This window comes from Micromesistius poutassou, assembly GCF_964030765.1.
Source record: "Micromesistius poutassou genome assembly, contig: SCAFFOLD_6022, whole genome shotgun sequence".
Classification (NCBI taxonomy): domain Eukaryota; kingdom Metazoa; phylum Chordata; class Actinopteri; order Gadiformes; family Gadidae; genus Micromesistius; species Micromesistius poutassou.
The window spans coordinates 1-12192 of NW_028179333.1; the positions used below are offsets into that span (position 1 = coordinate 1).

The following is a 12192-nucleotide window of genomic DNA, read 5'->3' on the forward strand; positions in this document are numbered from 1 at the left end:
TCTGTGGGCTGTGTTTGGGTCCAGTGTGAGTTCACAGGCATCTGACGGAGAACAAGACATGATGAGCTACTGAACCCTTCTGCATCTTCATCATCATCATCATCATCACTAGTACTGCTGGAAGCATTGACATCTTAGATATGCTAGGATGCTAAATCCGAGGACGCTCAGACACACACACACACACACACACACACACACACACACATCATAACTTGGTCAAAATTCAACCGTTTACCATCACTCAAACTATTAAACAAATCTACACATTTGTATCTTCGATAGTATTTAATCAGAATTTCTGATTAAATACCATTTATATATCATTTATACTTTTTTCAGAATCACAGTTTTAGTTTCACTCCGGATTCGTTCTCAGTTGGTCTCACTCTAGCCGTTTGCCTCAGCTGTTGCTCGTTGAGCAATCAGTGGACATCACAGCACTCTGGAGGAGTCTGGTTAAAGTCACGTGGTGGAGGGTAGTGTGGTCTTTGTTAGTCTCTGGCCGTTTCTCAATACCAAGTACGCAAACTACGGACTCGCGGACTTGGAAGTACGTACTTGGCAAGTCCAGACTTCCAAGTACAGACTTCCGAGGACGCGAGTACGCACCTGTGACGTCACCACCTCAGCTCTGTTAACTGCTTTACGGCCTCATGTAGGCATATACTACTGAACAATTTAAACTAATGATATAAAACTAAACCCCAGCCTCTTTCATTTTAAAATAGTATGTCAATATTTTTAATGAATATAAATGAAAAGATATGCTTATCGTGTGTATAAGCTATTCACACAACTTTTTATATGTAGGGTACAGATGCGCGTGCCTAACTGGCTATGTAGTTGGAGAGTAGACTATTGATATAATAATAATAACGAATGAGCGAGAAATGACTGATTAGAACACACACACACACACACACACACACACACACACACACACACACACACACACACACACACACACACACACACACACACACACACACACACACACACACACACACACACACACACACACACACACACACACACGATCGGATGGATCCGACCAAGATTTTCGTTGCCGTTGTGATGGGTTTCCTCTATCAGCGACTTATACAATAAAAACAAATTATATTAAACAAAACCCCAGCCTCTTTAATTTTAAAATAGTATGTCAATATTTTGAATGAATAGGCCTACATTTTTGTTATATATGTCAAATGTTCCTATATATAGCCTATTATTATAGCTTACATACTAATATTTTAAAACATGGGAATGCGAAATGCATCCTGGGATATTTAACGGTCCAAGTCCACACAAGTCACCTCCGATGCGTCCTCGGTGGAACGGCCAGTTTAACAACGCATGGAGAACACACACGGGTTTTACGACTGTACTTGACTTGATGCGTACTTGGAATTGGAACAGTACTTGGGCTACGACTGATGACGTTTCACGAGAACGCAAAGTACACAAGTACAGACGAGAACGCACATTGAGAAACGGCCTCTCTCTCTCCCTCATGGACTACAATAGTGGACTACAATAGTGGACTACAATAGTGGACTACAATAGTGGACTACAATAGTGGACGTTGTCCGACCACTTTTTAAAATGTCAGCCACAGTTCGGCTTTCGGCCCCAACCTCATTGATCGACCCGGCAACGTTTTCCCACGCCAGTTTTTTGCTTTTGGTGCTGATTCCGGAGGAAAGAGAGCCAAACAAGATCTTATTTCTGGCCTCTACCTCCGAAATCAGCACCTCCACCTCGCATTCACTAAAGTTATTTTTTCTTCCTTTCTCCATTTTCTCCTTTCTCCTAACGAGCGCACTACTGCAGGTTTATTTATACTAATTAGCATATTAAATGAGGGAGGAGACGGGTGGAGATGGAAATGGGTGGAGAGACGGGCTCGTGCATGTGCGCTCAATGTCACGTTAATTGGGATGTACAAAGAGAATCTGTGTGAAATCGTGCTTACGCAAGGATTGATACATCCAGATTTTTTTGTGAGCATCAGCTTTCCAGATTTTGGCGTCCGCAAAGTTTTAGTCAGAAATCCACGCAAGTCTTACACAACAACACACAACTCACTGCCTCCCTGCTTCTAGCCAATCAGCTACTAGCCACCACCAATATACTACCCGGCCTTCTTTCATCCGCCGTCATGTCTCGTCTCCACCTTGGATTATCACTCCTGCTACTCCAGACTCTTAGGACTCTCTCCTCTACTCCACCAACTTCTGGCCCACTCAGCTACACCGCCGCTGACCTTCACCGCCTCAACAATAACCATCGTCTCTCTGCTGCTGCTGCCCCTGCAGCCAGCACAGCCGGAATCCTCCGCCGACGCCGCTACATCCATCCAGGTTCTGGCCCCTCTCGCAAACCAACACCTCCCCCATGGCTCACCCATCCCCTCACTCTGGACTAACTCTCGCCCCCCCGTCACCCCCACCTGCCGTACTGCCAACCTCACTAACCTCCGTCCCCCTCCCCTGCCCCCCCATCCATCTCCCTCGCACTGCTGAACTGTCGCTCCCTCTCCAACAAATCACCCGTTATATCTGAACTGCTACTGGACAATAACATGGATCTGCTCCTCCTCTGTGAAACATGGCAACAGCCCCTGGACTTCTACGCTCTCAATCAAGCCACTCCTTCCAATTACAGTTACATTGCCAAACCCCGCCTCTCTGGCCGAGGGGGAGGCGTTGGCGTTCTTCATAAACAATCCCTGTCCATCACTGAACTGAACCTCAACCTACCATCTATCTCATCCTTTGAACACCTTGCCTTCTCCCTCCCCAACTCTGTCACCACTGTTCTAATCTACCGTCCTCTGAAGCCACGCCCATCTTTTCTCTCTGAACTGTCTGAACTCCTCACCATTGCGTCCTCTCTCTCTTCCCGCCTCCTAGTTACCGGTGACTTCAACATCCACACGGACAAGCCGACCGCCCCACTGACATCTGACTTCCTCTCCCTTCTCGCCTGTTTCCACCTCACCCAACACATTGACTTCCCCACCCATACCAAAGGCCATATCCTCCACATAGTCTGCTCCGCCTCCCTACCCGTATCTAACCCCCATCCTCTCCCCTTCCCACTCTCTGATCATCTCTGCATCCTCTTCTCCGCTCCTCTACCCTCACCCCATAATCCCAAAAAGCGCTCCATTTCCTACCGCAACATCAAACCAGTCAACCCACTCTCACTCTCCCAGCTCATGTCCTCTGCCTTCCCCCCTGACTCTGCCCCCTCTTCCCCTGACGACTATGCCATCATGCTCAACTCCATCCTTTCTGACTCCCTTGACTCCCTTTCCCCCTGGAAGACTTCCTCTGTCTCATTCACTAACTCCGCCCCCTGGTACACCCCGGAACTCCGCACCATGAAACAGACTGGCCGCCAACTCGAGCGGTTATGCAAGCGAACCCGCCTCACCGTTCACGCCGAAGCCTACAAACATCACATCTCCTCCTATCGTGACGCTCTCCATGCTGCTAAATCCGCCCACTTCTCCACCCTCATCAACAGCACCAACCGGAACCCCCGCATCCTGTTCTCCACCGTCAACAAACTGCTCCAGCCGCCGGACATTAATCCACCCTCCTCACCTGACCTCTGTAACTCTTTCCTCCTCGCCTTTAACCATAAAATCTCCCAAATCAACAGCTCCCTGACTGCCGCCGTTAGTAACTCCTCCACCCCCACCATTCCTATCCCCCCCCCCCCTCCCTGACCACCCACCCTTCCCTTCTTTCACTGCCTTCTCCCCTGTTGACTCCTTCCACATTTTGGACATTATCACTGCGTCCAAAACAACCGCCTGCTCTCTCGACGCCCTCCCAACGACTCTAACCAAGGCTTGCCTCCCTGTACTCACCCCCCACCTCACCACCCTCTTCAATCAGTCCCTATCCCTTGGTCATGTTCCCTCTGTCTACAAACTTGCCTCCATCACCCCCATCCTCAAAAAGCCCACCCTTGATCCAGCCAACCTCTCCAACTACCGCCCCATCTCCAACCTGCCGTTCCTCTCCAAAACTCTGGAACGCATTGTCGCTGCCCAACTCCACACCCACCTCCAGTCAAACAACCTCTATGAACCCCTCCAGTCAAACAACCTCTATGAACCCCTCCAGTCAAACAACCTCTATGAACCCCTCCAGTCAAACAACCTCTATGAACCCCTCCAGTCTGGCTTCCGCCCGCTTCACAGCACCGAAACTGCCCTTGTCAAAGTCATCAATGATCTCCTCAACTCTGCAGACTGCGGTGCCCTCAACATCCTGCTTTTCCTAGACCTCAGCGCAGCCTTTGATACTGTACACCATTCCATCCTCCTCAAAAGGCTGCGCCAACAGGATGTTGAGGGCACCGCACTCGACTGGCTCACCTCCTACCTCACCGACAGGCAACAGTCCGTCTCCCTCTCTGGCCACACGTCCACCCTCTCTCCTGTACCGCAGGGGGTCCCTCAGGGCTCAGTCCTCGGCCCCCTTCTTTTCATCTGCTACCTCTTCCCCCTTGGTCACATCATCCGCAAACTCAATCTTGACTTCCACTGTTACACAGATGACACTCAGATATACATCAGTACCAAAACCACCCAAAACCCTCCCCTCACCCACATCGAAACCTGCATCTCTACAATAAAAACATGGCTGACCCACAACTTTCTACAAAACAGAGCTCCTTCTCATGGGCACCAAATCCACTCTGAATAAAACTGGACCCATCTCACTCACCATCAACGCCTCGACCATCACTCCCTCCCCCCTGGCACGCGATCTTGGTGTTACCCTGGACCCCACCCTCTCCTTCGATCCCCATGTCAGCTCCATTGTCAAGACCTCCTACTTTCACCTCCGCCGCATCGCCAAAATCAGACACTGCCTCTCCCCCCCTGCTGCTGAATCCCTTATCCACGCCTTCATCTCCTCCCGTCTTGACTACTGCAACTCCCTCCTCACTGGCGTCACCTCTCATTCCCTCCATAGACTCCAAATGGTCCAAAACTCTGCTGCTTGCCTCCTCACTCACACCCGGTACCGTGAGCACATCACTACCGTTCTCCACACTCTCCACTGGCTCCCCATCAAACAACGTATCAGTTTCAAAATACTCCTCCTGACTTTCAAAGCTCTCCACCACCTGGCCCTGCCCTACCTGTCTGACCTCCTCATCCCCCATCGCCCCTCCCGAGCCCTCCGATCCTCCTCCACTCTCACTCTAACCGTACCACCCTCCAAACTGAAAACATTCGGTGACAGAGCCTTCTCCAGGGCAGCCCCCCGACTATGGAACTCTCTTCCCCAACCTGTCCGCGACTCTCCCTCACTTCCCACATTCAAATCCACTCTAAAAACCTCTCTCTTTTCCCAAGCCTACGACCTCCCCTACCCATGACCACCTTCATCCCTGCCCCTGCCCTTGTCCCCCTGACTGTCATCACCCTTTTTGTGTTTTTTATGTCTTCCACAATGTAAGCTTCTTTGGGTCACTGAAAAGCGCTATATAAATTTCATGAATTATTATTATTATTATTAACAGTAGAACACGTATAGTTAAAAGCCTAAACAGCCTCGTTGGTTGATAGCAGCATAGGCTCTGTTTGATTGAATAAGGGTTGCATTTCTTGTCTACTACCTCCCACCGATCCACTGCCTCTCTGTCCTCTCCCTACCCTTCAATCACGTAATGATGATGATCTGACAACGCACGCACATCGTAAAAATAAACAAATAAGGAATGTATCACTACTTATTAATTACTTAATTACTACTAGTAAAAGTGTTGTGTGTCAAGTTGTTAACTGATGCTATAGGTTAGACTACGACATAGTAATGTTACCAATAAAAAACATTATAAACATGGCAACATAATTCACTATCTTGCTTGAGGAGTAATTACTCATACATGCTCACACTAATGGTTCAATGCAGTTTGAAGTTTGTTTGAAATAGCGTACCTCATCATCACCCGAAAGAAAACTCGATGAGGTAGTATTGGACGACATGTTGTCATAGCTTCTTGGCACATACCGCCCACCGTAGTTGCAACCAGGTTGCAACGTCCATTTTAAAAAGTGAGCACTATTCGTTTGAATGCACTATATCATTTTACCACGAGATGGGAGTAATTCCTACACAGTGTCCCTTTAAGCTATGTAGCTTTATCATGTTTTCAACCTCACTTTACACTGCAGCACTCACAACATTGTCTTCAGGGAAAAACATTTGACATGTTTCATTTTGTTCTGTAAAATAAATCTTTCTATTTTAAGAATATTGAATGTACATTTGACAGCCCTAAATCAAACTAATCAGATACTTACACTTGTTTAGAGCTGATCTCAGGTCAGCCACCTTCTCCAGCTCCATGTTCAGTGTCTCCTCCAGCTGATCCTGGGATCTCCTCACGAGGTTAGTAGGGGGAGAGACTGGTGAGGCTACAAGCAGAGGAAAGCCAAGAAGAGGTTCAATATGAAGACCCTGATTGGGAAGACATTCAAGAACATGGTGTTCAAGAACACCACCTGTGTTCAGAGCAGAGTGGAACGATCACATCGTGTTTTGGGGAGACAAAAAACATAGGATTTCATTCATGTTCTCGAGATGATTGGTCTTGTTTTAGTAACAGTGATAAAATGGCATCAATTTTGGGTTCAATTGCTCTTCAAAAAGAATATGACTGAACAGCGGTATGGGCGGTGTGGCACAGTATCATACCGGAGACATTCTGGATCATTGGACAACCCTGAGATGAATCAAACTAAACAAACACTTACACTTCTTTACATCTGGTTTAGGGACAGGCACCTTCCCCATCTCCATGTTCAGTGTCTCCTCCAGCTGATCCAGGGCTCTCCTCAAGGTCCCAACGTATGACGGAGGACGGACCTCCACCGTCGTCCAGTCCCTGGTGGGTGGAGGATCCTTCAGGGATCTGAAGGTCTGGAGGAGGTGGAGGTGGTCTTCAGTGTGTGAGAGCTGCTTCACCTCTGATCTTCTATTGGTCAGATCTTCTATCTCCTGCTCCAGCTCTTTGATGAGGCCTTCAGCTTCTGTCTCTGTGGATTTCAGTTTCTCTTTAACCGTTTGGTTGTGATCATCCTGGCACTTTTCAACAGAGCGCTTCAGAGCAGTGAAGACCTGCACACCATCGGCTATCTCTTTGTCTGCGTCTGCTTTGCTACGTCCCACTGTGTCTCTGATGTCCTTAATCTTTAGTTGTCTCTCCTGGATCATCTGCTGAACTTCAGCCTCTATCTTCCCCAGCTGGGCCGTCTTCACTTCATATTCCTCCTTTAGAGGTACAACAGGATGGGACTTGTGGTCCGTCACTGTGCACAACACACACACAAACACCTGTTCAGTCTGGCAGAAGAGCTCCAGGAGTCGGTCGTGTTTCTTACACACCCTGTCCTCCAGACGGTCCATAGGCTCGACCAGCTGATGTTTCTTCAGGCCTGCGACTCTCTGATGAGGCTCCAGGTGGGTGTGGCAGTAAGAGGTAAAACACATTAGGCAGGACTTCACAGCCTTCAGCTGGGTCCCAGTACAGACGTCACAGGGAACTTCTGCTGGTTCAACACAAGGCTGCTCTTTGACTGGTGCAGACCTTCTAAACCGATCAACCATCCCTGATATGAAGGTATTGACCTGTAAATCAGGTCTTGTGTGGAACAGCTCGTTGCAAACAGGACATTTGTACTGGACTTGGTCATCCCAGAACGTTGTAATACAGGTTCTGCAGAAGTTGTGTCCACATGGTGTGGAGACTGGGCTGTTGAACACATCCAGACAGATGGAACAGGAGAAGTCCTCTTCAGACCAGGAAGTAGCAGAGGCCATTCCTAGAAAACATGGATAACAATAGTAAAATAACAGTTTGAACTTGTTCAAATGCAAGTGCTTTATACGTTATATATTTTGTTGTTTCAAGCAGAAATCTTCATCCAATAGGAGGTACAACATGAAGTCCTGTAGACAGGACAGCTTCACTGAGGATGAGGGGTCAATATTTTGGACTCACCTTACAATGTTTGTCTGATTATTTAGTTTATAAATGAGTGAAGTGCCTCCATGTCATGTTACTTTGGATTTAAATTAAAGGAATTATACATTCTCAAAGTACATTTATATCAATTATTGTCTAAAATATGGGATAAGTATGTGTCCAAAAACAACGTTTGCATAGGGTGAGAAGTCTCAGACTTCTGCCCAGTTGAAACAGCCGAGTGTCACAACGCTACACTTTCACTTTTAACATGGAAGCACTTTTTCTGTCCCTGAAAACTAGAGGTTCAAATACAACGTATCCAAATGACACAAAACCACAACATTGGAAGTTATTCAAATAGTCATGACGTCCGGAATCGATTAATTGCAGATTCGATCAGAATCTATCCAATATTGATTTGGTTAGGGATATGAAATATTTAAGCAATAGATCACGACTGTGGAATGTTGTCATTATACCACAGTTAAGGGGCGTTGTCCGTCCCGACGCGCAGTGGAGAGACGGACAACGCCCCTTAACTGTCACTCACCGTGTGCCTATTGCTTTACAACATTTCCACCCTCTCCAGCAATCAACATATTTTTAGGCTTCAGTGAACTATGCTATTGCTTTTATATATAAGAATGAAATAATATGTTATTTGCATGAATAACTCGATTAGAAAATATATTTTTTACTTTTAAGATCTCTCTGGGCCTGAATTGTGAGTGTTTTAAGTTGTGCCATCCATAGAGAATAATGAAGAACAGCTGTTGTAGTAAATTCTGTGTAGGACATGGTCATTATTCAAAATCAACGTGTGTCCCGATGCGCATCGTATCGTGGCCTCGGTGTCGTGATACGTATCACGTGGTGAGGTTGTAGGGAATACCCAGCCATAATAGAGACAACCTTGAATAGGTTAACCAATCCCATATATGAACCATGTATACATATATTCAGTATAAACAACTTTAAATTTGAACCAGGCAGCCAGTGTAAATAAATAAGGAGAGAGCTGCTTGTGAGGCTAAACTGAGTGTGTGCACGAGCAGCCAATGTGCAACAGCGTACATTAAAAGATTAATCATTAGATTTTATTAATCGATATCGGAAAATTCAAAAGGCAGGTTGATTTTAAATTGATTGTTTGAAGCCAGCCTACTCATAATGGCGTTTCACATCGGCACTTTCAATAAGTGCCACGGTTTCTCCCAGCTAACGCAGAACGTATAGATAACGTTAGCCTTATCTGAAGGTTAGTTAGAACCAAACCAAGAACTAACATTTAGAGAACGTTCACTCTGGGTTATGCAGAAACCTAACAGAGCCTAACGTAGGCCTGGGCGATACGGCTGAAAGACATAACGATATAACTTGATCAATATCGATAACTATTGATCATTTTAATGACCTAAAAAGACTAGGAATTACCATGCTGGATTTAAACACTGTTTAACACTTAATATGAGCTTCCACTGTTCTTCATTGATCAATACTCCAATGTCGACACAACAATGTCTCTTATCGATATATATTGAACATGTTTTATATTGATATTGATGAAGTCTATCACGATACGATCATTTATTGTTTTATTTCCCAGGCCTAGCCCAACGTTCCCCAAACATTGAGGGAACCAACCAACCCAAACCGTCACCTCCACACAACGTTCTGTTTGGTCTGAGGACGATGACTATCAGTGCTGACAATAAAGTTCCTGGTTCGTTGATATTTTAGGCTCCTTATTTGCGTGTACGCAAAGCTGCTTGATTACGTGGCAATTACAGCCATTGGGAATGCATCTATTCAGGATGGGACATTGCAGACATTCCAATGTCATGCCTGTTAAATGTGTGATTAATGTGCGCCTATCGGCTTTAGAAACTGGATAGATTACCATATCTACATCATCCTCTGGCCAAATCATTTTTAGGGTAATTTGAAGGGATTGTAACCTTTTCATCAAAGACCGCCTCTCTCCTCCTCATTAGCCTTAAAGCTACAGGAACGTTTGTGGAGCTCATTGTGGGACTGGCCCGTAGCGGCTGGAACTCTGCACCAAGGGTGAATTTCGGGAATGAGTCTTCAAATACTGTATTAGGGGCCACTAACACCGATATAAAGGCATCCGTAAAGTAGCATGGGACCTTTAGTGCCCCACTTCACTCAAAAAGAACAGAACTGTGTAATATGACTGCATGATTAATATGACTACATGATTAATATGACTACATGATTCATATGACTACATGTCTAATATGACTACATGATTAATATGACTACATGATCAATATGACTACATGTCTAATATGACTACATGATTAATATGACTACATGATTAATATGACTACATGATTAATATGGCTACATGATTAATATGACTACATGTCTAATATGACCACATGTCCAATATGGCCACATGATTAATATGACCACATGATTAATATGACTACATGATTAATATGACTACATGATTAATATGACTACATGATCAATATGACTACATGATTAATATGACTACATGATTAATATGACTACATGATCAATATGACTACATGTCTAATATGACTACATGATTAATATGACTACATGATTAATATGACTGCATGTCTAATATGACTACATGTCCAATATGGCCACATGATTAATATGACCACATGATTAATATGACTACATGATTAATATGACTACATGTCTAATATGAACTACATGTCCAATATGGCCACATGATTAATATGACTACATGTCTACTATGACTACATGATTAATATGACTACATGTCCAATATGACTACATGATTAATATGACTACATGATTAATATGACTACATGTCCAATATGACTACATGATTAATATGACTACATGATTAATATGACTACATGTCTAATATGACTACATGATTAATATGACTACATGTCCAATATGACTACATGATTAATATGACTACATGTCTAATATGACTACATGTCCAATATGGCCACATGATTAATATGACCACATGTCTAATATGACCACATGATTAATATGACCACATGATTAATATGACTACATGTCTAATATGACTACATGATTAATATGACTACATGTCCAATATGACTACATGATTAATATGACTACATGATTAATATGACTACATGATTAATATGACTACATGTCTAATATGGCTACATGATTAATATGACTACATGATTCATATGACCGTGTGATGTCTAGAGAAAGCGCATTCTGGTTACAAAAAGGTTACAGAAAGCTTAGCTGAAAGAAGACAGTGCACGTGCGTATATTTGCATAACGCGATCTGATTGGGTGACGGATCCGTCGCTGCCTGAAAAGTTAAACTTGACGGACGGACCCACAATGCACTTCGGGAGCGTCCCACGCAAGGCCAACGCCTTTCATACCCGCTGCGCGTCCGTCGACGGGCTGCAGCTGCGGGCGAGAGGGTCCGCGATCTGCCTCCGTAGCGGCTCCAACGCGGCGTGCAGGTGGACCCCGACACGGGTCCGTTTCGCGGATAGGGTTACGGTTAGGGTTAGGGTGAGGGTGAGGGTGAGGGTTTAGGGCTAGGGTGAGGGTGAGGAGTCAGCGTGTGAGTTTGCCTGACAGGCTGCCTGTCCGATCCTAGCGCTCCCCTAGTTCACATCATAACCCGCTGTAGGGCCGGTCCGTACGGGGTCACACCGCGGGGAGAGAGGCGCGGAGGTTGTGTTGTTTTACTCACCTGGTTGCGGTTGCTGTCGGTCAGACTGTGTGTGTCCCAAAACGTGTTGTGTTGTTCTCCTGAGGGAGAGAACTGCTTCCTCCTCGTCGGGTTTCTGTCAACCTTAAGTTTCGTTTCTCGAACATCACGTCCTCTCCTGGCCCCGCCCCCACGGACACACGCCCCGTGTGTGTGTGTGTGTGTGTGTGTGTGTGTGTGTGTGTGTGTGTGTGTGTGTGTGTGTGTGTGTGTGTGTGTGTGTGTGTGTGTGTGTGTGCGTGTGTGTGTTCTTTAAGATTCTCCCCACCGAACGGGGCGCCAGAAGGAGACACGTTGTTTTAACTCTTTGTGGTTTTTTATTTGCTTTGTTTGATTTTCCTTATGCAGTTGTTTTAGTCCACAAATAACAGGTTATAAACCTGTAGAATAGAAAGGCTACGGTGTAAACAACAATATTGATAGTAATAATATACTATCAATTCTGA

General features: G+C 45.4%; 1 protein-coding gene across 1 annotated transcript; it reads right to left on the bottom strand.

The window, feature by feature from the left end:
* Positions 1 to 3: 3 nt before the first annotated feature.
* Positions 4 to 11935, bottom strand: LOC311372918 (E3 ubiquitin/ISG15 ligase TRIM25-like; the record flags this gene model as incomplete). Its single annotated transcript, XM_084489838.1, has 4 exons — positions 11729 to 11935; positions 6791 to 7858; positions 6338 to 6451; positions 4 to 41 (listed from the first exon to the last, which is right to left on the bottom strand). Coding segments are annotated over exons 2-4 (1218 nt in total), but the record flags the coding sequence as incomplete, so codon positions are not given.
* Between the last annotated feature and the right edge of the window lie 257 nt (positions 11936 to 12192).